Source organism: Antedon bifida, chromosome 10 (assembly GCF_963402885.1).
Source record: "Antedon bifida chromosome 10, ecAntBifi1.1, whole genome shotgun sequence".
Lineage (NCBI taxonomy): Eukaryota > Metazoa > Echinodermata > Crinoidea > Comatulida > Antedonidae > Antedon > Antedon bifida.
In genome coordinates this window covers 26,193-51,505 of record NC_136235.1, presented here as the reverse complement: position 1 = coordinate 51,505, position 25,313 = coordinate 26,193, and the positions used below count along the sequence as shown (strand labels likewise).

General features: G+C 38.5%; 1 protein-coding gene across 1 annotated transcript in view; it reads left to right on the top strand.

Annotated features, from left to right (window-relative positions):
* LOC144854535 (uncharacterized) overlaps positions 1 to 24,788 on the top strand; it is a 46,962-nt gene extending 22,174 nt beyond the window's left edge. The window contains exons 33-65 of the mRNA XM_078712483.1: positions 172 to 447; positions 861 to 1,130; positions 1,418 to 1,438; positions 1,622 to 1,788; positions 2,094 to 2,550; positions 2,683 to 2,817; positions 2,942 to 2,992; positions 3,144 to 3,298; positions 3,471 to 3,557; positions 3,998 to 4,127; positions 4,281 to 4,432; positions 4,569 to 4,788; positions 5,140 to 5,711; positions 5,948 to 6,034; positions 6,184 to 6,451; positions 6,567 to 6,733; positions 6,829 to 6,986; positions 7,109 to 7,370; positions 7,904 to 7,990; positions 8,092 to 8,203; positions 8,322 to 8,476; positions 8,651 to 8,879; positions 9,127 to 9,287; positions 9,373 to 9,486; positions 9,618 to 9,908; positions 10,009 to 10,157; positions 10,639 to 10,754; positions 10,969 to 11,132; positions 22,138 to 22,221; positions 22,399 to 22,522; positions 22,891 to 23,045; positions 23,167 to 23,306; positions 23,435 to 24,788. Coding sequence (XP_078568609.1) covers positions 172 to 447; positions 861 to 1,130; positions 1,418 to 1,438; positions 1,622 to 1,788; positions 2,094 to 2,550; positions 2,683 to 2,817; positions 2,942 to 2,992; positions 3,144 to 3,298; positions 3,471 to 3,557; positions 3,998 to 4,127; positions 4,281 to 4,432; positions 4,569 to 4,788; positions 5,140 to 5,711; positions 5,948 to 6,034; positions 6,184 to 6,451; positions 6,567 to 6,733; positions 6,829 to 6,986; positions 7,109 to 7,370; positions 7,904 to 7,990; positions 8,092 to 8,203; positions 8,322 to 8,476; positions 8,651 to 8,879; positions 9,127 to 9,287; positions 9,373 to 9,486; positions 9,618 to 9,908; positions 10,009 to 10,157; positions 10,639 to 10,754; positions 10,969 to 11,132; positions 22,138 to 22,221; positions 22,399 to 22,522; positions 22,891 to 23,045; positions 23,167 to 23,306; positions 23,435 to 23,774 — 6,056 coding nt within the window. The 3' untranslated portion in view covers positions 23,775 to 24,788. The remainder of the gene's footprint in view (positions 1 to 171; positions 448 to 860; positions 1,131 to 1,417; positions 1,439 to 1,621; positions 1,789 to 2,093; positions 2,551 to 2,682; positions 2,818 to 2,941; positions 2,993 to 3,143; positions 3,299 to 3,470; positions 3,558 to 3,997; positions 4,128 to 4,280; positions 4,433 to 4,568; positions 4,789 to 5,139; positions 5,712 to 5,947; positions 6,035 to 6,183; positions 6,452 to 6,566; positions 6,734 to 6,828; positions 6,987 to 7,108; positions 7,371 to 7,903; positions 7,991 to 8,091; positions 8,204 to 8,321; positions 8,477 to 8,650; positions 8,880 to 9,126; positions 9,288 to 9,372; positions 9,487 to 9,617; positions 9,909 to 10,008; positions 10,158 to 10,638; positions 10,755 to 10,968; positions 11,133 to 22,137; positions 22,222 to 22,398; positions 22,523 to 22,890; positions 23,046 to 23,166; positions 23,307 to 23,434) is intronic.
* Positions 24,789 to 25,313: the final 525 nt, after the last annotated feature.

Here is a 25,313-nt window from a genome sequence, read left to right as displayed (position 1 = left end):
ATGAAGCCATGCCTCCAATTGTATCTTCCTTGTTATAATGAAACCAGGCATGAATTCAATACGTACATTAACATTTCCTTGCCTTTGCACTTCTTACTGAAGTTATCTGGGATGTCATGTTGTGGATGTTGCTTATTTTGTTACATGCATGTTTGCTTCGCTTAAATATAGAACCTGACGTTGTCCAGAATGCTAAAGTACAGCAAGTGAGCAATTCATTGATATTGTCATGGAAACCACCTGATGGCAAATTTACAAATTATCAAGTAAACCTAACTTCTTCTGGATCTGATGACTCTGAAATCAGAATACTAGATCCAGACAAGACCATGATAAAGTTCTCAGAACTTCAGTTTGAGCAAGAATACACAACTAATATTTTTACATTGGTTGAAGATGTCCAAAGTGAACCAGTTGTTTTAACTAACAAAGTAATGTCTCTTGAAAGTGAGTGACATAAACTCTCTACAGTATTTGTTTAATATTCCAATTCATTTTTTAGCTTTGTTGATTTTCATGGAGTTTGGCTTCAATGTTGGATTTATCTTTTGTATATATATGGTTCACATTCATTCATACTGCTTGTTCTCATGTTTTATACAATGTTAAAAATGTTCTAAAGTATGTAATCCTGTCGTACCTTTTTAAATGTCACAATAGGTCATTGCTGATGTATGTACCATTATTGTGATCTGAATAAGTTAAGCTTTTGTTATCACTGTTTTTGTTTGGTTATTTGATAATATTTCAATAGTCTTTTTTAAATTTTCTTTATATACTGCTTGTATTATTAAGCTGTCATCATGTTTTACATGTAAAGCCAATGGAATTGATTTACTCATAATGAATTTCAATTGCAGAGCCTATGGCAGTAATTGAAGCAAAAACAGAAACTACTCTAAATACAATTGTAGTAACCTGGAAAAAGCCAAATGGAAATTATACAGGCTTTAAAGTGGTATGTGTAATGGCAGATAATAAAGAGGCTAAACCAATAGAAAAGGTTGTAGCATCAGATGTGTTTAAGGCAGAATATGGTGAACTTGAGCCAGGGAAAGAATATGATATTCAAATTTGGTCTTTAGACAAGGATGTACTTAGTGAGCAAGTTAAATTGAAGGACAAAACAAGTAAGGATACCTTTAAATAATATCTGTCAACAAGTAGTTTCATACTGGTAATTATTAAAATTACTAAAGATGTATTGTCTGCCCTCCCGGCAAAGAGTGTTAGAGTACATTCATTATGTAGATAAAAGTGTTATTCTGGAGGTACCTCCTCATGTTAGGTGACTACCACTCTTCGACACATTATAAAAGTCCAATTGCATGTTGTTAGATGTCTAGAGTTTTGATTTCATAAATACATAATTGAACATCGTATATATTTGTGACTCTTTTAAAATACCTTTTTTCAGAATCTGACAAACCAGAGACACGTGAGTGAAAATATTTGTATTTAAAAAAATTGTTTTTAATTGAATACTATGAAATTTATAGCATTACTGTATGTAAAAATGTAATGGATAAGTAAAAATATATATTTATATGTTTTTATTTATTTTTAATTACAAAGTTGTTTGAGGTGGTAGAGCAATATTGTTGATATTTATACTTTTTAGATGGTGAATGGAAAGTTGTTGTCAATACTTCCAAAGATTCTAAACCAGTTGGTAATGGATTGATTCATCTGGTTGTTTATGGAAAAGATAACAAGTCAAAACAAATCCTACTAACTGAGGAAACAGAGCATAACTCTTTTGAGGCAGGAGCAACTGATGAGTTTGAGGTAAACTTTTCTGATATTTTTTTTAAAATGTACCTTACCTTGATTAAGCATATCCAAGTATGTTACATTTCTATTCAGACCAAAATACATAGTTTCCAAATACTTCATTTCTTAGTAACTCCTATACAGGAACAATATTGGTTAATGCATACAAATATAGAACAATGTATTGAACAAATTCTATCATGGGTTAAGTAAGACGATGCAGATAGTTATAACAGAAGTATGTTATTTCTTTATAGATTATATTTGTTTTAAAGTAAAATAGTTAAAATTGGGTTATGTGACATTTATATATTCATTAGGTAAATGTTGGTGACATTGTTGAAATTTATAAAATACGCATTGGTATGGAAGAAGAAAGGTGTTGGGAAGGTTGGCATGTTCATGATATTTCTATGGTGGACAAACACACTGAAGAAACATTAATATTCCACTTTGATCGTTGGTTGTCTCGTTATCAAGATGATTTTGATATCGTTCGTGAATTGCCTGCAATACGGGAAAATCAAGATGTGTTACCAGTAAACGTTTATCTAGTAAAATTGGATGTTGGAGATCATTTAGCATGTTATACAGATGCTAATGTTTGGATTACTCTTCATGGTGAACGTGGGGACACTGGTAGAAGATTACTATATAATGCATTGGAGAAACCAACATCAAAGTTTATGAAGAGCCAAAGAAATACATTTAAAGTTGAAGCAGTCGATTTAGGAGAGATTAAGAGGGTTAAAGTATCACATGATGCTATAGGCTATGGTAAAATCATTAAATTATTAATATAAAAAACATTTTTATTTATTAGAATTTAGTTGTGTCAGCAATATTATGCTTTAAAGTCATTATATTTGTTGTATTTATACCTCTTTAATATATTGTTTCGTTTTTAAGGTGCGGGAATGTTTATTGAACATTTTGAAATAAAAAAAAGTACTGATGCAAAGGAAGAATATTATTTCCAATGTAATGAATGGCTTGATGACCATGTAGGAGAGAGAAAAACAGAAATGAATTTTAAATTATTTGGTGCGTAACTTTAATTTTGATTGTTGATCTAAAATGAAATAGAAGCTACAATAGGATAATGGTGAAAAATCTCATGTTTTGATTTGATTCAAATGTTAATAATATACCATCAATGATTTTAAAGGTGTACGACCAGTTTTCAAAGAAGAGTTGAAGGAGGATAAGCCAGATTCAAGTAAATGTTCTTATTTTTACTACTCAATGTAACAGTTAAATAATTATTAGTTGCATCAAAGGTTTACAGACCACACATTCATTTACATTGCACATTTGATATATTTGATTGAATGGAAAAAATCATATATTTTCCATTTCTTTAAAAACAGAAGGAACATGGAAGGTAACTGTAAGGACAAGTGAATATGCTGATGCAGGCACAAGTGCTAAAGTTTATTTGACTATCTGTGGTGTCAAAGGTGATTCTGATCCACTTCATTTAGATATTGATGAATTTGTACCAAATGGACATGCTTCTGTAAAGGTAAGTCAGGTCTGGAATTACTATCAATTTACTATTTTATAATACCATATTAACTCTTATTTCATGATGCATGATGTTCTTTTGGCAGATATAAAAACAAGGCCCTTGCAAATCTAAAACAAAATTGAAGATAGCCTGTATAATGTGTATTTAATATAAATTGCAATTTTAGGTAGATGCTGGTGATATTGGTGAAGTTCAGAAAGTTCGATTAACACATGACAATTCAGGAGATAACCCAAATTGGCATGTAAATGAGGTAAATAGTTACCAAGTTATATCAAGTTTATAGTATCAAAATACATCTACAGTATACATGTAAAGTTTGTTACTTTCTAGAATTAAAAGTAAATCTTTAGATTTATTATTCACAGTATTAACAACAATCATTTGAATAGTGGATTGTTTATTGTTTCACAATCAGGGAATTCCATTGAAACATAATAGACATACATTAGATAGTTTTAAAAGTAAGGAGGCTTATAAACTGCTGACAATGATTGGAGTAAGCGAATTTAGACAAGCAAAAAGCAAGGTATAAATATTGGCTTCATGATTCTGGTGAAAGTCAATAAGTTCAATGTATTGTCTCGCTACATAATCTAGTAGTAATAATGAGATGATGATGTTGAATCCAATAATTATTATTTAGTTGTTTTTTTTAGAATTTGCTTAATAAATGTGTTCTTTCTACTAAAGATTATAATTGAAGATGAACTAAGCAAAGATGCTTATACATTTCGATTTGATTCTTGGTTGACTTATGATAAGCAAGGTTTTGATGTGTTAGAAATGCCAGTTCTTTTGCCTGATGTTGAACCACCACAAGGTGAGCAAACAAGTATTTGTATTGAACTGTTTATAACCCTACTCAGTGTTGTAGAAAGAATTATTCAGAATCTCCAATTTATACTATGTATACTGTAACCAGTCTAATTCTCTCAAAATGTAGTTATTCATTATAATATGTTGTACATTGCAGTTTTTATGTATGAATTACGAACAATAACAAACAAAGAGGAAGATGCGGACACAGATGGAAATGTTAGTGTTATCATGTATGGAGAGTTTGGAAACACTGGCAAAAGAACACTTGTGAAATCAAATAAGGAAACGCCATTTATGTATGGCCAGGTATATTGTGTTCACTTTATTCACGGTCTGTAACAATTAATTCCTTTTAAAATATGTTCTTTTTATCTATATTGATGTTTCTATATTTGCCATTATATGTCCTTTTAATCATTTATAAAAATTATTACTTTCAAAGGAGGATACATTTTTGATCAATTCAGTTTCTTTGGGAAAACTTGAGAAAATGGTCTTCTATTTCCAAACTGATGTGGATCAAGAAGCATGGCTGCTAGATTATGCAACAGTTCGTGAAAATAAGATTTCCTTGACAGAAACCCGGTTTCCTTGTCATGATTGGCTTGGATTGAACCCAACCACTGGCAATGCTATTTTTGAGAAAGAACTAAAAGTCGAAGGTATAAACATAATTATGTGAGCTAGTGAAAATATTCATGTTGAAGTTCAACTCCATCCCTTTTGTTGGACCATCACTAGCGTTTTTTATACTTATTTATTATTTTGGTGACAATTCATAATCTTCCACCTCTTGCCAGATTCAGGCATTCTATCATCTCCTCTTAGTAATTGAAATTAATAGAGTTGTTATGTCATCTATGTTGCCAGGACTCTGACCTCACAGAAACATTTTATATAGAAATTGCTACATGGCAAAATATAACCAGGCACAGAGAATAAGCAAACATTATAAACTTTAAAAAATGTTATTTTTCTAAACAAAAAAATAAAATATTGAGATTGTTTTGTAGGTGAACAATTTGTAGAAATTATTGAAGGCGATGAAGAAAAACCAGCCGATGACGGCGAGTCAAATTCTACAGGCAAGTGGTTAGTGTGGGTAACAACAGGTAGGGAAGATAATATGGGTACAGATGCAAACGTAACTATACAGGTTTATGGTAGAGAAGGCTCTAGTTGTATATTACCTTTGACTGAAGAACATACAAATGAAGATGATAAAGACACAGATAATGAAGAGATCAAGGAAGATGATAACAACAGCAAGACTGAAGATGAAAAAGATGATGAGAACAAGACTGAAGAAGATAAAAATGATGAGAACAAGAATGAAGAAGATAAAAATTATGATGAGAACAAGAATGAAGAAGATAAAAATGATGATGAGAAAAAGAATGAAGAAAAAGACGATGAGACCAGGAATGAAGAAGATGATGAAAACCAGAATAAAGAAGAAGGCGAGAACAAGAATGATGATAAATTTGAGAATGATGGAGAAGAGAACAAAGCAGATGTGCAACAAACAAGTACAGATTGTAAAAAGGCTTCCAGATTTCCACCAGGGTCTGTAAAACAATTTGAGGTAAATATTTCTATAAATTAAAATTACAAATTTGTGTTAAGCTATATTAGTTGGTTATAAAATGCTGTGGCTATCCTTAAGACGAGTGATTGTAAGATTAATTGACAGGCTATGCTTATGACGATTGAAGGATAAAGTACCCCACAAGGATAACACATTAAAGTCAATTAAACTTTGGTCATGGCATCTGAATTGGAATATTAATTGATTTGTTGTTTTTTATTCTGTTATTTCAGATTGATGTTGGTGAAATTGGAAGTCTTTACAAAATTCGAATTGTTCATGATAATAGTGAACATGACCCTGATTGGTTTATTGAAAAGGTTTGTTCAAAATATATGTAACAAAAATAAAAATTGAGTATTATATTTTCATATATTCTGTATATTTTCATGACTTTAAAATGGCTTTAGCTTCACAAGAGTGTTCTTATTGCAGTATAAATATATTACTATAACTGCCATTTTTGCAGATAAAAATGAAAGATAAAGATACACATCAAGAATTTCACTTCTTTGCTAATCGCTGGTTGAAAGAAGATGAGAATATCCATACTCTCAACAAGGAAGAAAAAGGAACATTAGATGAGGAAACAAAAGAAATTGAAAACAAAGATCAATCTTCAGTTAACGATATAAAGGATGATCCTGCTAAAGAAAACAAAGAAGACAATATGGATGTTATTTGTGATACCTGTTTAGAGATGGCTGCCATCAGACCAGATGCAACAATCCCATTAGGTTAGTGAATATTTTAAACAAAACCCGACTTTAATAACAGCCTTTTGACAATAAGTTGTTATTTACTAAACATGATTATTTACTACAGTATGTATTTCTGTTTTTTTTCTCATAGTTAAGAAGTACATAGTTGCTATTAAAACTGGTAATCGAGCAGCATCTTGGACTGATGCATCTCCCTTTATAGTTATCAATGGGGAGAAAGGTGACAGTGGTAAACGACAACTAAACAGGTTACACATACCATCATCTCCAGGGAAACAAAATTTTTACAAAAATCAGGTAAACGTTAACTCTTATTTTCAAGATCAAGCTTGGGATAAGGGTCACCTTAAATATTGTACAGCAATAGTAAAAGGTTTTGCTTTTCTTCATAGGTGAATATGTTTTCAATTGAAGCAGTGGACTTGATGAGACCAAACAGGTTGCTTCTGGGTCACAATGCAAATGGTTATGGTGCAGGTTGGTTTGTGGAAGAAATCACCATCAAGGAAGATATTCATTCTCAAACACAATTTGTTTTTCCTTGCCAGAGGTAAGTATCCTAAAGTGGATGCTTAAAAATGTTATAAATTGGATAAGAAAGATAAGGATGGTTGTTAAGAGAGAATACTTTGTATGATTATAATGCTGATATACACATTTAATCTAAACTAGATGGTTTGATGATGGTGTTGAAGATGGAAAATTGGAACGGGAGATTATGTTATTAGGAGAAGTGGAATGCAATGACAATTCAACAAGTAAAGGAAATTGGAAAGTTTCAGTAAGAACTAACATGAAGTCATCGGATGATATGTCATCTCCCGTAACTCTCATTGTGTATGACAACAGAGGGCAGTATTCCTGCCATGCCTTGCTAAAAGGAGAGGAAAAGGACAAGAAGTTGTTTGATCCTGGTACTGAGGATAATTTTATGGTAATAACAACTTATTGAGAACTGACTGTGATACTGTCAAATATGTCTTTTTTAGGTTTATTTGCAAAAAAATTACAAAGAGTTATATTTCAACTGATTTCTGACATACAATTTTTTTTTTTTGAGAGGAAGACTTAACTAGAATATTCTCTATAAAACAGTGCCTGCTGCATATTATTTGTTTTAAATCTAGAAGAAATTGCATGAATCCGTCTATCTATTTTATAGTCATAAGATACAGCTAACTGTACATTCAATTCCTTTCTTAGAAACAAGTTATTTGTCTATTTTACTTCATGTAGTACCTATGTACCTATTTGCAGTCTGAGAGACAAATTGATGTAACGTTGTCATCTTTTTGTTACATCATTTCACATACATCAACAAATATCTATGCACTTCCTGGCACACACATGAGTTTAGTTTTACATTGAAAGAGCCCTTTTATTATTCTAACACTGTACTTTGAATACTCCAAAGCTGTCTGTTATTTTCTGAATATAATGTTATATGTTATTTAATTTATATTTTAGATAAATGTTGGTAACATTGGAACTATTAGTAAAGTTAGAGTTGAAGTGAATCAGTCTCCAATCGACCCAAAACTTTATGTTGAGTGGGTAAGTGCAAACATACACATTCATTGGTTTTATTAGCTTACATTTGTATTTGCATTAATCTCAGATAGTAGAATTAAATAATAACTTTTGTACATTTACAGATAAAAATGGTTAATGAGCAGACAGATGAAAATTTGAAATTTAACTTTGATTCACGAATAAAAATGAGCAAAGAGGCTGCAGTTGTAAGAGGAGACACTATTGTAAAACCAGGTATTTGAATTAATATGTACATACCAAACAGCGAGTAACACAATAACACGTCCAGTCTGCAGTTTGTAATTTAAACTCTATTTCAGCATTTTAACAAACTATTTGTTTTCCACTTTAGTTTTAATATACAAGGTACAATGCCACACTGGTGACAAAGAAAATGCTGGAACAGAAGCAACTCAAATATATCTGACAATAATGGGAAGTAATGGTGACACTGGTCGACGACTACTAATGGATTCAAACAATTTTGAAATGTTCAAAAAAGATCAGGTTAGAAAAATATCTACAATATAACTGGAAATTATTAGGATATCTGTATTTTCAATTTCAGCAAATGGCCATGTAGCACTTTTATAGATCTCCAGTTTACACACGAATACATATATCTTCAATAGTGCATTTAAAAAAAAATAAATAGAAAATATCATTACAATCTTTTACTAGGTTGATAACTTTGAAATAGAGGCGATATCAGTTGGTAAAATACATACAATCAAAGTAGAGAATGAACACAATGACCCATGGCTTCTGGAACAAGTAATAATCAAACAAGAAGATGAGAATAAAGTTATAAGATTTGATTGTTCAAGTTGGATTGGAGAAGATCAACAAGACGCTGATAATGATAGTGAAAATGAACTCATTGAACCTATCAAGCCATTTTTTGCTCAAGGTATTTCAAAACAATGTGTGCAGATTGTTTTGTGTGTGATTGCATAATTTGTATTAGGTTGTCAAAAGTCAGAAAATAAAAATGTTGTTGTTGGTGTTATTGTGCATAATATTGTTTACATTTCTGTGGTCATTGCATAATATCAAACAACTACAATATTGTCTTTATCAAATCATGCCTTTCTTCTGGTGAAATACAAATCTGTGTACAATAAAATAACTCAAACTACCTTCATAATTTTTCTTAGAAAACTGGAAATGCTTTGTAACAACAAGTGACATTAATGATTGTGGAATGGATAAGGAGGTTCAATTGATTGTGTATGGCCAAAATGGAAAATCAAACACAATGCTTCTTGAAAATGGCAATAATGACAATTATCAACGAGGAAAAACAGCAGAATTTAAGGTTAATTAAAGCACCAGTACAGTACATATGGATTTACTGTAGTTCTTTCGTTGTTTATTTCAATCATTTTCATATATTTTTATAGGTGAACCCGGGCACATGGTTTGGTGATTTGGTTAAAATACGAGTAGCAGTCGTAGATTTAGATGAATCTGGTGAACAAACAGTGAATCAAACAGTGTCATGGCATCTTAACAGGGTACTATTCAAGTTTATTCCTAATATCATCAAAAACTTAATTCACTGTAAACTGGATTTTTACTAAGACATTTTTAGTGATTGACACATAACTAGCAGCATTTGTTGGTTTTTTCTTGCTTCTGAATTTAGGTTGTGATTTTGGATGAGGGCTCTGATAAAAAGCACATATTTGAGTTCAACAAATGGTTTTCAAAAACAGAGGGAAAAAGTGATGTCATCAATGAATTACCAGCTTTGATAAAGAATAATAATCCTTTACCATTGGTGGAATATAAATTAACTTTTCACACAGGGTATGATGAACAATCTGCAACAGATTCTAATGTGTTTGTCACTATATTTGGTTCAAATGGAGACACTGGATCAAGACAACTTTTGACAACTATTGATGGAGGAGATCAATTTGATAAACCAGATAAGGTAAAGAGTGTGTCTCTAAAATATCATTTTAATCTAGAACGTAATTTTATTTGTAGTGTTTTTTATTTTTTTCTCTCTTTGTGGAAAACCCATTTTGCAGAATGATTCGTTTCTGTTTGAGGCAGTGACAGTTGGAAAAATAAAGCATGTATTGATTGAAAAAGGTTCAGGAAAGCCGTGGCAACTAGAGAAACTAATTGTGAAAGAAGGTCAATATTCAAATGAGGAAATGATTTTTAAATGCAACAAGTATGTATTTATTATTTTAAAGAATTACTAATTTAAATTTATCATGACTGATTGATTATTTATATTCTATATATAAATCCAAAGGCAAATTACTGAAAAAATGACAATGCTGTGGGTATCAGTGGCTGGATCTCAATGAAGCTAAATCAAAACTATAAAGTAAAACAGCTAGAAAAGTTAGCAGAGCTTTCGGGCAACACTAGCCCTTCATCAGTGCAAGTTTTTTATAATATTCTATATATATATATATTTCTAATTTTTTTAAACCATTAATTGTATACATTTTTATTGATTGATTGTTCATTTACATGATCAACACAGCAATAAATGACCATTGCTTATTCCATTTTGTTTTGGATAGTTTATTGTTCACTCATAGAAATGGTGAAATATCTACCACCAATCATCATTACCTTAAGATTTTGAGAAAACATTATAGCAATGTATACTTAACTGACTTTTAATTTAATTATTATAATAGATGGATAGGGAGCTCTGAATTACCTGAAGACAATTCAACCATTTATCTGGAAGATTATCAAGTCCAATCCAGTCTCTTTGTAGATACAGAGATTGTTGAAGCCAAGCCACAAACAAGTAAGATCTATATCTTTCAGGTTTTTTTTTTAATATTTACCCACAAATAAGTTATAAACATAAATAAAACATAATATATCAAGGGAAGGGCTATATATATAGTATGTAACTATACATATGACACTAACATATAGAATTGAAAATCTTTCAAAAAAAGATATCAAAACATAGTTCATAATGTCATTTTAGCTGTCAAATTAACATTATTTTGTAGATGGTAACTGGAAGTTAATTGTAACTACTGGAGAGAGTTCTGAATTAAAAGAAATTGGTAAAATGACTTTGACTGTAGTTGGTACTGAGTCATGTTCTGAAGCAGAAGTGTTAGGTCAAGACAGACAAACCAAATTCCAACCAGGAACAACAGATGAATTTGATGTATGTATTGTATTATAGTGTTCATTTGTATGTTAAAACAATAAGAAAAATGATTCATCATCGTAATCATATGTGAATGTGATATATACATAAAAAAACAATAACAACTAAAATTATTTTAACCTAAATTTGTAATTTGTGATTTTAATTTACTTAAAATACATATGAAAATAAAATAATAATGATCATCAGTAACAACCAAAAAATAAACAACACTCTATTATATTGCTTTCCATTATTATAGAGAATATATATTTTGGATTTACAAATTTGATTTTAAATTCAATTTCAGTTGGTCATTTGAGGTTTTAACCAAATACTTATTATTTCCTTCTTCAGTTGTAAATTTAGTCTTGTAATTTTAAGCGTCATTCAAGCATTCTCCAAATTATTCTTTTTAATGTCAGTTGTTATAATGACATTGGCCAAAGTCAATACAAGCATCCTTTGATTTATTGCTCATACTGTAGTTGTAGTAGGAAAATCCGTTCTCGGGTTCGTTCCCTTTGGGGAAGGGTCTGCGGTACCACGGTACACTCGAATGAAACAAACAAATCAATTACAACTTGTGGAGTGACCTCCTTTATTCTTCTATGATTCCAAATTATTTGTAACAACCAATTATAATAATTAATAATTAAATTAGTTCTGCTATTACGCCGGACTTGAAACAACAGCGTAACCACCAGTAATGACGTATCCTCAAATAGTAGCGTAACCACCAACAATTGGTGTAACCTCCACAGCAACGTAACCACCAACAATGGTGTAACCTCCACAGCAACGTAACCACCAACAATGGTGTAACCTCCACAGCAACGTAACCACCAACAATGGTGTAACCTCCACAGCAACGTAACCACCAACAATGGTGTAACCTCCACAGCTACGTAACCACCAACAATGGTGTAACCTCCACAGCAGCGTAACCACCAACAATGGTGTAACCTCCACAGCAACGTAACCACCAACAATGGTGTAACCTCCACAGCAACGTAACCACCAACAATGGTGTAACCTCCACAGCAACGTAACCACCAACAAGGGTGTAACCTCCACAGCAACGTAACCACCAACAATGGTGTAACCTCCACAGCAACGTAACCACCAACAATGGTGTAACCTCCACAGCAACGTAACCACCAACAAGGGTGTAACCTCCACAGCAACGTAACCACCAACAATGGTGTAACCTCCACAGCAACGTAACCACCAACAAGGGTGTAACCTCCACAGCAACGTAACCACCAACAATGGTGTAACCTCCACAGCAATGTAACCACCAACAATGGTGTAACCTCTACAGCAACGTAACCACCAACAAGGGTGTAACCTCCAATACAAAACAGCGAGCGTAGCCTCGGGCTAACCTGTAACTTTCTCACTCTTTTTGTAACAAGAAATCACGAGATAAATTACACTTACTACTTACTGTTTCTATAATTCTCTCTTTTTATTACTCCACTTTAGTTTTCTCTTTGACACTTTGTTTTTTCAATCTCTTTAAATCTCTACTATTATTTATACGTCTGCTCTCTGCTTCTCCTCCTTTTCAACTCCCTGCTCATCTGCCGCCCTCTATCTTTTCTCCCCCAAAATCATTACATCACCCCCCTCCTAAAATGATCGGTCCCCGATAATAATCCAAAATAATCACCAAAAACAAACGGCAAGAGAACATAGCTGGTTATTGTTCGTAACGTGCCGGCCTCCGCCTTACACGTCTCCTGGGATACCTTCCCTCTGGGGGGGTTTGTTGAGGTACAGGCGTATTGCCCCGATCGCCGGGCTCCTCTGGGATAGTAAGCAACGGGCCTTGTTCAGGCGTTTCGGGACGTTGGAGTTCTCCGTCTACTTCTTCCGGGACTGTTGGCGTCTCGTTACCTTCGGCAAAGGCTTCCTGCGCCACCCGAGCCAACGGACTCTCGTCTCCGGGGGGGATGTCCCAGCGGGCGATCTCCTCACCCTCATAAGGTTTCAGTCGGTCCACATGCACGACCTTTGGTTTCTTCCTCGGTCCCTCTTGGATGCGGTACACCACCTCAGATAGTTTCGTTATAATTAGGTATGGCCCATGCCACTTACATTGAAGTTTCGGCGATTTCCCTACAGTTTTCGCCGAATTATATAGCCATACATATTTCCCTATCTCGAGATCCTGCTTCCGGGCTTTCTGGTCATAAGTCGCCTTCTGACGGCGGGCACTACTCTTAAGCGTTTCTCTGGCTCTCCCGTGGGCCGCCCGAAGCCTTGCCCTCAACTGCTCTGCGTAGTCGGTCTTCATTTCTCTGTCTTCTGTCTCCATTATTGGCATTGTCAAATCAACAGGAAGGGCAACCTCTCTCCCAAGGACCATCATGTTTGGTGTCTCTCCCGTCGAGGCATGCGGAGTGGATCGATATGCAAACGTGGCATACGGCACGTGAACATCCCAGTCTTTTTGGTTACAGTGGGGTTCTATCATGATCGCCACCATGTTGACCAAAGTGCGGTTGAACCTCTCGATCATCCCGTCTGATTTGGGATTATAGGGCGTCGTCCGAGTCTTGTCTATTCCCAATATCTTGCACAACTCCTTGATTAGGTCAGACTCGAAGTTCCTCCCCTGATCGGTGTGGAGCTGTCGAGGAACTCCGAATCGCAAAACAAAATTGTCCACGAAACATCTCGCAACGGTTTCCGCCCTCTCGTTGGGGATAGGGTATGCTTCTATCCATTTAGAAAAATAGTCACCTACGACTAGAATGTATTTGTTACCTCTGTCGGTCTCGGGCAGTGGGCCTAATATGTCCATAGCAACCCTTTCCATAGGGTTTCCTACGGGTTGTTGCTGGAGGGGGGCCTTCTTTCTTGGTTGTGTCTTCCGCCGAGCACAACCGTCGCATTTACGTATCCAACTCCGGACCCAGGCACCCATTTTTGGCCAGAAATAACGTTGGACCAACCTTCCGGTAGTTTTAGCCACTCCCAAGTGTCCACCAGTCCTTCCTCCATGGAGCTCTTCGAGAACCGTAGACCTCATTGCTTCAGGAAGCACCAGTCGCCAGGTTATCTCTTTGCCATCGTCGGATTCCCACCGGCGATATAACACCTCATCTCTTACTTCCAACAGGTTCCAGTTCTGCCAGTAACTCTTATAATCAGTTTGCAACCCGGCGATCTCTTCGAACTTTGGTCGGGGCTCCCCTCTCTCTAGGAATCCCATGACCCATCGAATGGCATCATCTGTCATCTGGGACTGTCGGATGTCTGCGTTCTTCCACGTCGGCTGAAATTGGACCAGCCGTAACGAGGACCGTTCCCTTGCTTCTTCCATCTCCACTTCTACTGCCTTCCAGGCCAGCTCTTTCTTCCTCGCCATCGTCTCGTCAATTCCGCACTGCACACACGGTTTTCTGGACAGCCCGTCTGCATTGCCATGTTTTAATCCGGGACGGTGGACGATCTTAAAATTATATTCTCCTAACACTTGGAGCCACCGGGCAAGCTGTCCTTCGGGTTCTTTGAAACTCGTCAACCAACGCAGGGAGGCGTGGTCCGTGCGTACTGTGATTGATTGTCCATACAGGTACTGTCGGAAGTGTTTGAGGTAAGTCACTACGGCCAGCAATTCTCGGCGTGTAGCGCAATAGTTTCTCTCCGTCTTACTTAGAGTCCGACTCGCGTAACATATTACGTGTTCTTCTCCGTCCTGTTCCTGGGACAATACAGCGCCGATGCCAACGTCACTCGCGTCGGTGTCGAGAACGAAACGTCCCTCGGGGCGAGGGTAAGCGAGAATTGGTGCCTGTACTAATCGGTCCTTTAACTCTTGAAAGGCCTGTTCACACTCCGGGTCCCAGGAAAATCGTCTGGACTTCTCTGTCAATTTGTGCAGTGGGGCGGCTATGGATGCGAATCCATTTATGAACCTCCTATAATAGGACGCCAATCCTAAGAAGCTACGAACGTCCCGGACGGTGGTTGGCGTTGGCCATTCCTTTACAGACTCTATCTTCTCAGGATCGGTCATCACCCCGGTATGGGAGACTCGGTGTCCGAGGTACGAGACCTCCTGTTTAAATAAGGTGCACTTCTTGGGCTTTAATTTTAATCCGGCCGTTCGTAAGCGGCAAAACACTTCCTCCAGGCGGTCGATCTCTTCTTCCACCGTCTTTCCATAAACAATCACGTCATCCAAATACACAAGAAGTACCTTCCACTGCAAACCGGACAGCACCCGTTCCATGAGCCGCTCGAACGTAGAAGGGGCATTGCAGAGTCCAAATGGCATTACCTTCCAACGATATAAGCCGCCTCGCACGGTGAACGTGGACTTATCCTTAGCATCGTCATCTAACTCCACTTGCCAATATCCTGAAGCCAAGTCCAGTGTTGAGAACCATTTGGCACCCGAAAGCGCATCTAAGGAGTCATTGATTCTAGGGATTGGGTAAGCGTCCTTGATCGTAACCGAATTCAGCCGCCGGTAGTCCACACAGAACCGCTTGGTGCCGTCTTTCTTAGTGACCAATACGACGTTTGACGCCCACGGGCTGTCCGAAGGTTCGATGAGTCCTCTCCCTAATAAGTCCTCGACCTGACGTTCTATCTCCTTGCTGGCTTCTGCCGCCTGGCGTCTTGGCTGTTCCTTGACGGGCCGAGAAGTTCCAACGTCAATGTGGTGTTTTACTTTATTCGTCCTTCCCAGGTCCGAATCTCCTTCCGAGAAGACGTCTTGGAACCTAGTTAGTAAAGACGCCACCTGCCTGTGGTATTGCGGCTCTAAATCGGTTACGCTTCGGCTTAAGAGGTCCACCAGGTGTTCTGGGAAAAGTCGCTGGCTAGGCTCAGGGTCCTCCGGATGAAGGGCATTAGCTTCGACCTGGTCTGCAGATACCGGATACAGCTTTCCGACTTTAGTCCCAGCGCGTAGTACCCTCTTTTCACCACCTGGATTAAAGATTCGTAGTGGTAGCGCCTGTTGCTTTGCATTCACTAGCGTTCTGGCCATGATGAGTCCTTGTCCGGCTAGTTCTCCTTCACGATCCGGCTCTATCAGGCCTGTCTCCGTGTCGGTAGGTTGTGACTGGATCATTCCCAGAATTATGTGTTCGTGCCCTGGCAGGATAACAGAAGTGTCCCGTACGATTATGTTAGGCGAGAACCGTGTCTCATCAGATCCCAGCAGTTCGATCACCTCTCCACCCACCTTCATTTGTAGCCTACCAAGGTCTAGTGCCGCTCCTGTGCCTAGGAGATAATTCATCCCCAGTACTCCCAAAACTTTTAAATCTGCGAACACCACTTCCGTCACCCTAAAAGTGTGGCCAACTTGTAATCCTACCCAGGTACGTCCTATAGTGTTTAAACGACTGCCGTCCGCTTGTTGGCATTCTCGAGAATCCCGTCTGAGCTCCGGTCGGCGTTCCGTCGGTATTTCGTAGTACAATCGGGATGATAGGACTGTATCCGACGCTCCAGTATCGACCAGTAGTGTTGTTCTCGTCCCGTTGACAGTGGCTCCTACGTATAGGCCTTCGCTAGGGTGGTATTTGGAGTATTCTGTTTTTTTAAGTTGGTTTACTGTCTGGGTGGAGGTGTGGTTTGTGGTTTGGGTGGAGGAGTAGCTCCTCTTTCTCTTTGGTTCACTGGGCCTTCGATCTCTTCCAGCCTCCTCTCGACCCCTTGAGTCGGCTGCTCTTCGTTTCCCGAGTCCGTCGCTCTATTTCGGCACTGTCTGGCGAGATGGCCCTTCTGTTGGCAATTATAACAGACAGTCTTACGCAATCTCTCCTGTCTTTCTTCTCTTGTTTCCCATGGTTTATCCCTCCTCCTCGTTGTCTGCTGTTCTGTCGAGCGGGGTAGCATGCGTGCCTCTACCTGGGCCATCCATCTCCCCATTTTTTCTTCAAAATCGTCCTGCCTTTGTCGAGGTTCGTTTGTGATTGGCCGTAGGTATTTCGGGGGTGCTCGTGGGTTCCGTTGCTCCTCCAGCTTGAGGAAACTGTCCGTGGATAGCGCTGCTCTGAGGGCATCATCCAGCGTGGCCGGAGACGCTTTGAAGATTCCTTCTCTAATCTCTGCTCTCCCCACGGCGTCGCTAAAGTGTCCTTTTGCCAACCGTTCTACTCCTGCTTCTGGAAATTCCGGGTATGCCAGGTAGGATAACTCTCGGATGGCCTGCCCAAGCTCTTGTAATGTCTCGTTGGGTTTCTGTCTCCTGAGTCTCAGTTCCATTAGGAAGTTTTCTGTTTTCTTTTCTGGACCAAATCTGTGTTCCAAGGCCGCTATCAGTTCTACGTAGGTTAACTCCCGCTCTGGGGCCACAGCCAATACCTTCAAGGCTGGTCCTTTTAGGCTGGCTTTGAGGAATGCTCCAGCTTGTTCCTCCGTCCATCCGTTCGCCTCCACGCAGGCCCGAAAGTGTTGGAGATAATCCCTCCAAGGCGCCTTTCCTTCAAACCTATCGGGATGTATGACTGGTCTCTGGCATCGGAGGTTCTTTCCAAACCTCTTCTGCATCGCTTCTGCTCCGCTTATCCTTGGTTCCCGGGTCAACGGCCATGGTGGAGTAAAGGTGTCAACTTCGGTCGGCTGCGACCTTCTCTTTCCTGTTGACTGTCCAACAGGGGACCCTAATATCTCCAGACTATCGGTTTCCTCCGCCCTCTGTTCCGAACTATCTCTCTCTAAAGGTGCACGTCCGCTACCACCAGTACTCCTCTGGGGCGGGGAGCCGTGTCCAATACTGGAGCTTAACGGCTGCGCCGGGTCCATGTCCGTCACCTCGTTCTCCAGTCGGTTTATCTCCCTCTGGATAGCATCTAATGACTCTTGTAATTGTTCCATCGTGTGAGTAATTCCTTCCGCAACACGACCAATCCCACCGCTGCCACCAATGTAACGAAAATCCGTTCTCGGGTTCGTTCCCTTTGGGGAAGGGTCTGCGGTACCACGGTACACTCGAATGAAACAAACAAATCAATTACAACTTGTGGAGTGACCTCCTTTATTCTTCTATGATTCCAAATTATTTGTAACAACCAATTATAATAATTAATAATTAAATTAGTTCTGCTATTACGCCGGACTTGAAACAACAGCGTAACCACCAGTAATGACGTATCCTCAAATAGTAGCGTAACCACCAACAATTGGTGTAACCTCCACAGCAACGTAACCACCAACAATGGTGTAACCTCCACAGCAACGTAACCACCAACAATGGTGTAACCTCCACAGCAACGTAACCACCAACAATGGTGTAACCTCCACAGCAACGTAACCACCAACAATGGTGTAACCTCCACAGCTACGTAACCACCAACAATGGTGTAACCTCCACAGCAGCGTAACCACCAACAATGGTGTAACCTCCACAGCAACGTAACCACCAACAATGGTGTAACCTCCACAGCAACGTAACCACCAACAATGGTGTAACCTCCACAGCAACGTAACCACCAACAAGGGTGTAACCTCCACAGCAACGTAACCACCAACAATGGTGTAACCTCCACAGCAACGTAACCACCAACAATGGTGTAACCTCCACAGCAACGTAACCACCAACAAGGGTGTAACCTCCACAGCAACGTAACCACCAACAATGGTGTAACCTCCACAGCAACGTAACCACCAACAAGGGTGTAACCTCCACAGCAACGTAACCACCAACAATGGTGTAACCTCCACAGCAATGTAACCACCAACAATGGTGTAACCTCTACAGCAACGTAACCACCAACAAGGGTGTAACCTCCAATACAAAACAGCGAGCGTAGCCTCGGGCTAACCTGTAACTTTCTCACTCTTTTTGTAACAAGAAATCACGAGATAAATTACACTTACTACTTACTGTTTCTATAATTCTCTCTTTTTATTACTCCACTTTAGTTTTCTCTTTGACACTTTGTTTTTTCAATCTCTTTAAATCTCTACTATTATTTATACGTCTGCTCTCTGCTTCTCCTCCTTTTCAACTCCCTGCTCATCTGCCGCCCTCTATCTTTTCTCCCCCAAAATCATTACAATATTTCCAAAAGGAAAAATATTTTAAATTTGAAGATACTGTAATGATTTTGGGGTAGAAGGAAAAGATAGAGGGCGGCAGATGGAGGCAGAGTTAGGCAGGAAGAGTAGCAGAGAACGGACGTGAGAAAAAGGGCAGAGAGGGATTGGAGAAGGAAGGCAATGGAGGGTTACCTCGAGCTGCGTTAAAAAGGAGGGAGATATTGGAGCTGGAAAAGCGGAGAAGCAGGGAGAAGACGTGTTAAAAAAGTAGGGACATTAGAGAAATTGGAAAACAAAGTGTAGAGAAGATTAGAGAAAAGAAAGAGAAAATTAGAGCTGAATAATAAAAGGAGAGTTAAGACACAGCAGGTAAGTTAGCCGGAGGGTACAGCCTACCGCTTGTGCTGCTGTTGGAGACATAGTGAGCCGGAGGTTGCGCCTACTGTACTGGTTGTATCACTATTTGAGACATAGTGAGCCGGAGGTTGCGCCTACTGTACTGGTTGTATCACTATTTGAGATAGCTGAGCCGGAGGTTGCACCTACTGGTTGTGTTACTGCTTGAGATACAGTTAGCCCGTGGTACACCCTGTGGTTGTGAAACTGCGTTGCTGGTGGGTACACCTTTTAGCCAGTGGTTAAGACTACTGGTGGTTACCCTGTTAGCCGGTACGTGGTTACCTGCTGTGGAGGTTACACCATTGTTGGTGGTTACGTTGCTGTGGAGGTTACACCATTGTCGGTGGTTACGTTGCTGTGGAGGTTACACCATTGTTGGTGGTTACGTTGCTGTGGAGGTTACACCCTTGTTGGTGGTTACGTTGCTGTGGAGGTTACACCATTGTTGGTGGTTACGTTGCTGTGGAGGTTACACCCTTGTTGGTGGTTACGTTGCTGTGGAGGTTACACCATTGTTGGTGGTTACGTTGCTGTGGAGGTTACACCATTGTTGGTGGTTACGTTGCTGTGGAGGTTACACCATTGTTGGTGGTTACGTTGCTGTGGAGGTTACACCATTGTTGGTGGTTACGTTGCTGTGGAGGTTACACCATTTGTTGGTGGTTACGCTACTATTTGAGGTTACGTCATTACTGGTGGTTACGCTGTTGTTTCAAGTCCGGCGTAATAGCAGAACTAATTTAATTATTAATTATTATAATCGGTTGTTACAAATAATTTGGAATCATAGAAGAATAAAGGAGGTAACTCCACCAGTTGTAATTGATTTGTTTGTTTCATTCGAGTGTACCGTGGTACCGCAGACCCTTCCCCAAAGGGAACGAACCCGAGAACGGATTTTCGTTACATTGGTGGCAGCGGTGGGATTGGTCGTGTTGCGGAGGAGAGCACTCACACGAAGGAACAATCCAAGATGGTCGACCTGGAAAAGCTCTTAGCAGAGAAGGTGAAGGAGGTCCGTGAGGAAGTGAGAGTGGTCGAATACAGGGCCGATGGAAAGCCAAAAAGGGAGAAGATTACAACCAGAACCTATGTGTTGAAGTTGAGGAATTCTTAAAACTTCGGACTTTTCTTTTGTTTTGTTTTTTGTTGTTGTTGTTGTTCGTTTTGGATCATTATCGGGGACCGATCATTTTAGGGAGGGGGTAATGTAATGATTTTGGGGTAGAAGGAAAAGATAGAGGGCGGCAGATGGAGGCAGAGTTAGGCAGGAAGAGTAGCAGAGAACGGACGTGAGAAAAAGGGCAGAGAGGGATTGGAGAAGGAAGGCAATGGAGGGTTACCTCGAGCTGCGTTAAAAAGGAGGGAGATATTGGAGCTGGAAAAGCGGAGAAGCAGGGAGAAGACGTGTTAAAAAAGTAGGGACATTAGAGAAATTGGAAAACAAAGTGTAGAGAAGATTAGAGAAAAGAAAGAGAAAATTAGAGCTGAATAATAAAAGGAGAGTTAAGACACAGCAGGTAAGTTAGCCGGAGGGTACAGCCTACCGCTTGTGCTGCTGTTGGAGACATAGTGAGCCGGAGGTTGCGCCTACTGTACTGGTTGTATCACTATTTGAGACATAGTGAGCCGGAGGTTGCGCCTACTGTACTGGTTGTATCACTATTTGAGATAGCTGAGCCGGAGGTTGCACCTACTGGTTGTGTTACTGCTTGAGATACAGTTAGCCCGTGGTACACCCTGTGGTTGTGAAACTGCGTTGCTGGTGGGTACACCTTTTAGCCAGTGGTTAAGACTACTGGTGGTTACCCTGTTAGCCGGTACGTGGTTACCTGCTGTGGAGGTTACACCATTGTTGGTGGTTACGTTGCTGTGGAGGTTACACCATTGTCGGTGGTTACGTTGCTGTGGAGGTTACACCATTGTTGGTGGTTACGTTGCTGTGGAGGTTACACCCTTGTTGGTGGTTACGTTGCTGTGGAGGTTACACCATTGTTGGTGGTTACGTTGCTGTGGAGGTTACACCCTTGTTGGTGGTTACGTTGCTGTGGAGGTTACACCATTGTTGGTGGTTACGTTGCTGTGGAGGTTACACCATTGTTGGTGGTTACGTTGCTGTGGAGGTTACACCATTGTTGGTGGTTACGTTGCTGTGGAGGTTACACCATTGTTGGTGGTTACGTTGCTGTGGAGGTTACACCATTGTTGGTGGTTACGTTGCTGTGGAGGTTACACCATTTGTTGGTGGTTACGCTACTATTTGAGGTTACGTCATTACTGGTGGTTACGCTGTTGTTTCAAGTCCGGCGTAATAGCAGAACTAATTTAATTATTAATTATTATAATCGGTTGTTACAAATAATTTGGAATCATAGAAGAATAAAGGAGGTAACTCCACCAGTTGTAATTGATTTGTTTGTTTCATTCGAGTGTACCGTGGTACCGCAGACCCTTCCCCAAAGGGAACGAACCCGAGAACGGATTTTCGTTACAATACTGTACAAGAAAAAAAAAGAATATCCCATGATAAATGTTATTTTTGCTTGTTGGCTTGTGATTTCTTAAAATTGCCTTTGAATTGATAATGCAATTTTTTTAAACATTATTTTAGGTTTTGTTAAATAATATTGGCCGTATTTGGAAGTTACGATTGCAACTTGATGAAGAATCTTCCAAATCATGGTTTGTAGAAAAGGTAAGTGTTTAGTAGAATGATGTATAAAAGCTATAAATGTTTAAAGAATATTGAAAGTGATAACATCTATGATTTGTTTGTTCCATAATAAAGCCTGAACTCAGATGATCTAGTGTTGGCAGAATTTGACTATTTTCCGTTTATATTGTGCATAATAGGATTTTATTACATTTGTAGATTAAAATGAAAGATCAAGACACTAATGAAGAATTTAGGGCAATGTTGAATAAATGGGTTGGTGGGAATTCCGGAAACATTCTAGAGATTCCTGCAATTTGGCCAGAGCTTGAAGAACCTCGAGGTAAGTCAAAAGATGCAGGAAGTATCTCAATTTGGCCAGAGTTTGAAGAACCTCAAGGTAAGATGCAGGAATTATCTCAATGGTCAAAGTTGGACTGTACAAGTCAAAATATGCAGGAATTATCTCCATGGTCAAAGTTAGATGGAATACATTCATGCAATTATGACTGAAGAGAAAGAAAATATAAATCCAAATATACTTGAATGATCTGGGAAATATTCTTGACATTCTTAATTTTGGTCAAAGTAAATAAATGAATTATTAGCCTAAGCTACCCAAGCAAACCTTACCTACATGAGCTGTCAACACGTGTTATTATACATTGCTACTATGTATGGATAATATTACTGTCAACCTTTTTGATTTAGTTATTGAGTACAAAATAGAAGTCAAAACGGGTAATGAAGAAGAAAGTGATACAACACAAAATGCCTACATTACCATTTATGGAGACAAAGGAGATACAGGAAAAAGATATTTCTTGAACAATCTGGAAGATCAATCTAAATTTCAGAAAGGCCAAGTAAGATTATACCTTTTCATTCATCAAAATATTTGTCCCAAAATTAAAGAAGAAAATAATAATAATAATAACAAATCATCATTTTACATAAACAGTAATAAATGGTTAATTGTTCCAACAGACAGACACATTTATTATAGAAGCAGTCTCTGTTGGTGATCTTACTAAGTGTGTCGTAGGTCACGATGGAAAAGCATGGTTCTTATCAAATGTCAAGATTACTAATGATTCCACAAAGGAATATGTGTTTCAGTGTAACAAGTACGTATTTGGAATTGTATTAATAATAATTATAATAATAATAATAATAATTAATCCTTTATTAATGCTAATATTTTTCATTTACACTACTAAAAGTGCAATGTCTAACCATCTTCAATATCTCTCAGGTGGCTTACAGCAAATGATGGAGATAAAGCAGAACAGCTCTTAACCATTGAAGCTGTTCAAGAAGATGATGAAGAAAGTGCTGAGGATGCTGATAAGAAAAGTGACAAAGATGATCAAAATGATGACGAAAAGGAAGATGATGGAAGCACAGAGAATGATAATAAGGATGACAAAAAGAACGATGATGAAAACAAAGATGATGATGATGAGGATGGCAAAAATAGTGATAATGATGATGATGGCAAAAATGGTGATGATGACAAAAATGGTGATGACGATGCCAAAAATGGTGATGATGATGGCAAGGATGAAAAGGATAATGGAAATAATGATAATTAATAGATCATAAAAGACAACAGTGCTGAACTTGCAGAATCAGTTGCCCTAGCTTAATCCAAAAAATGTGCGTAAGGCAACTAACGATCTAATGCTTCAAAGAGTGTTTCTCACATTTTGTCTATTTTAATCGTTTTATAGTACTATTATAGTTGTAGGATTGTTTAGTAACAATTTGTATAGTCCGTTGTACATAACCATTTGACAAGTAAAACCCCGGTATTGAACAAATCATTATAATACAATGTGTACAGTAGTCTTTAACTTGCTGTGTACTATATGTTACCAAAGAAACTGGTTTGTAGTCAGTTTTTAATCTCAAACATTGAAACCATAATCAACACGCACCCTCTGGCGCATATACCCATGTGGTCCTTCGTCAGTATCCAACCAGAACACACATGTTCTAGTATGTATGACCTACCAAGTTTCACGCATGTACATGGGGAACGCCGCAACACTTCGTCCGGAGAATGAGGCTATGAGAATAGTCTATATCGTCTTGTTTCACAAGACTAGACGACTCAGATGTCATACATGTTCTATTTTCGCCTTCCTGCATTTGTTATCAGTTGATACTATATAGTTTGTGGATTTATCTATAGTCTTTAGCTGTCATCACTGAATAGTAGTAGAGAACCTAGACATAATAGTAATTTAATGTACAGTAGCAACATGTTCTTATTTTCTCACAAATATAATAGTATTTATTTATTATGGTATGTTGATGTAAATAACCAGCATTGTTAATCGATCAAACTAAATGTTAAATAACCGGAAACAAAATAAATTAAACCTCCTTCATAGAGGACACTTTCCCATGAAACAACGAGAAGAAGTAACACCTTATGGGAACAATGGTTCTCCTTTAGTAACACTTTTTTTTTCATTATGTTAGATCAAAGTCTATAAGTGTTAATTGGATGGATATATGGATTCTCCCTTTCTTGGGGTTATGAAACAACCCGGAAAGAGGTGGAATTCCATGTAAAACATTAAAACAAAACAGTTTTGTCACATTTCTTTTAGAGTTCAAGTTATTAAAGGTAACGGTATTTATATTTGTCCTCAAGCTTAACTGGAAACTGAGGAAATTCGGATCAGGCCCTCCACGGACCCACAGCAGCCAGCAGTGCAGCGCCTACCAGATCAGCACACCGGGAGACGATCCCCTACTCTTTTTGAATAGTGTACCAAGTTCTTTAACATGCACTGTTAAGTACACGGAACCAAGGACGAGGCAATGAGAGTAAAGCATCTTGCCTAAGGATGCAATTAGTATAGTACAGATAACCTCAAACCCATGCCTATCACATGCTAGTCCGATATTACCATTACACCATCACTCTCCAGTACATACAGCATCTGCCGCTATTTCTAGACGGTCTCCCATCCAGAACGCAACCGGGCCCAACGTTGCTTAACTTCGGTGATCTGACAATAACCGGTGTTCAACGCAGTATGGTCGTATAATTATTATATATTATACAAAGGCACTCTGGATGTTTCTCCCTTTATCCGGAGAGTATGTGGGGTGAGGAC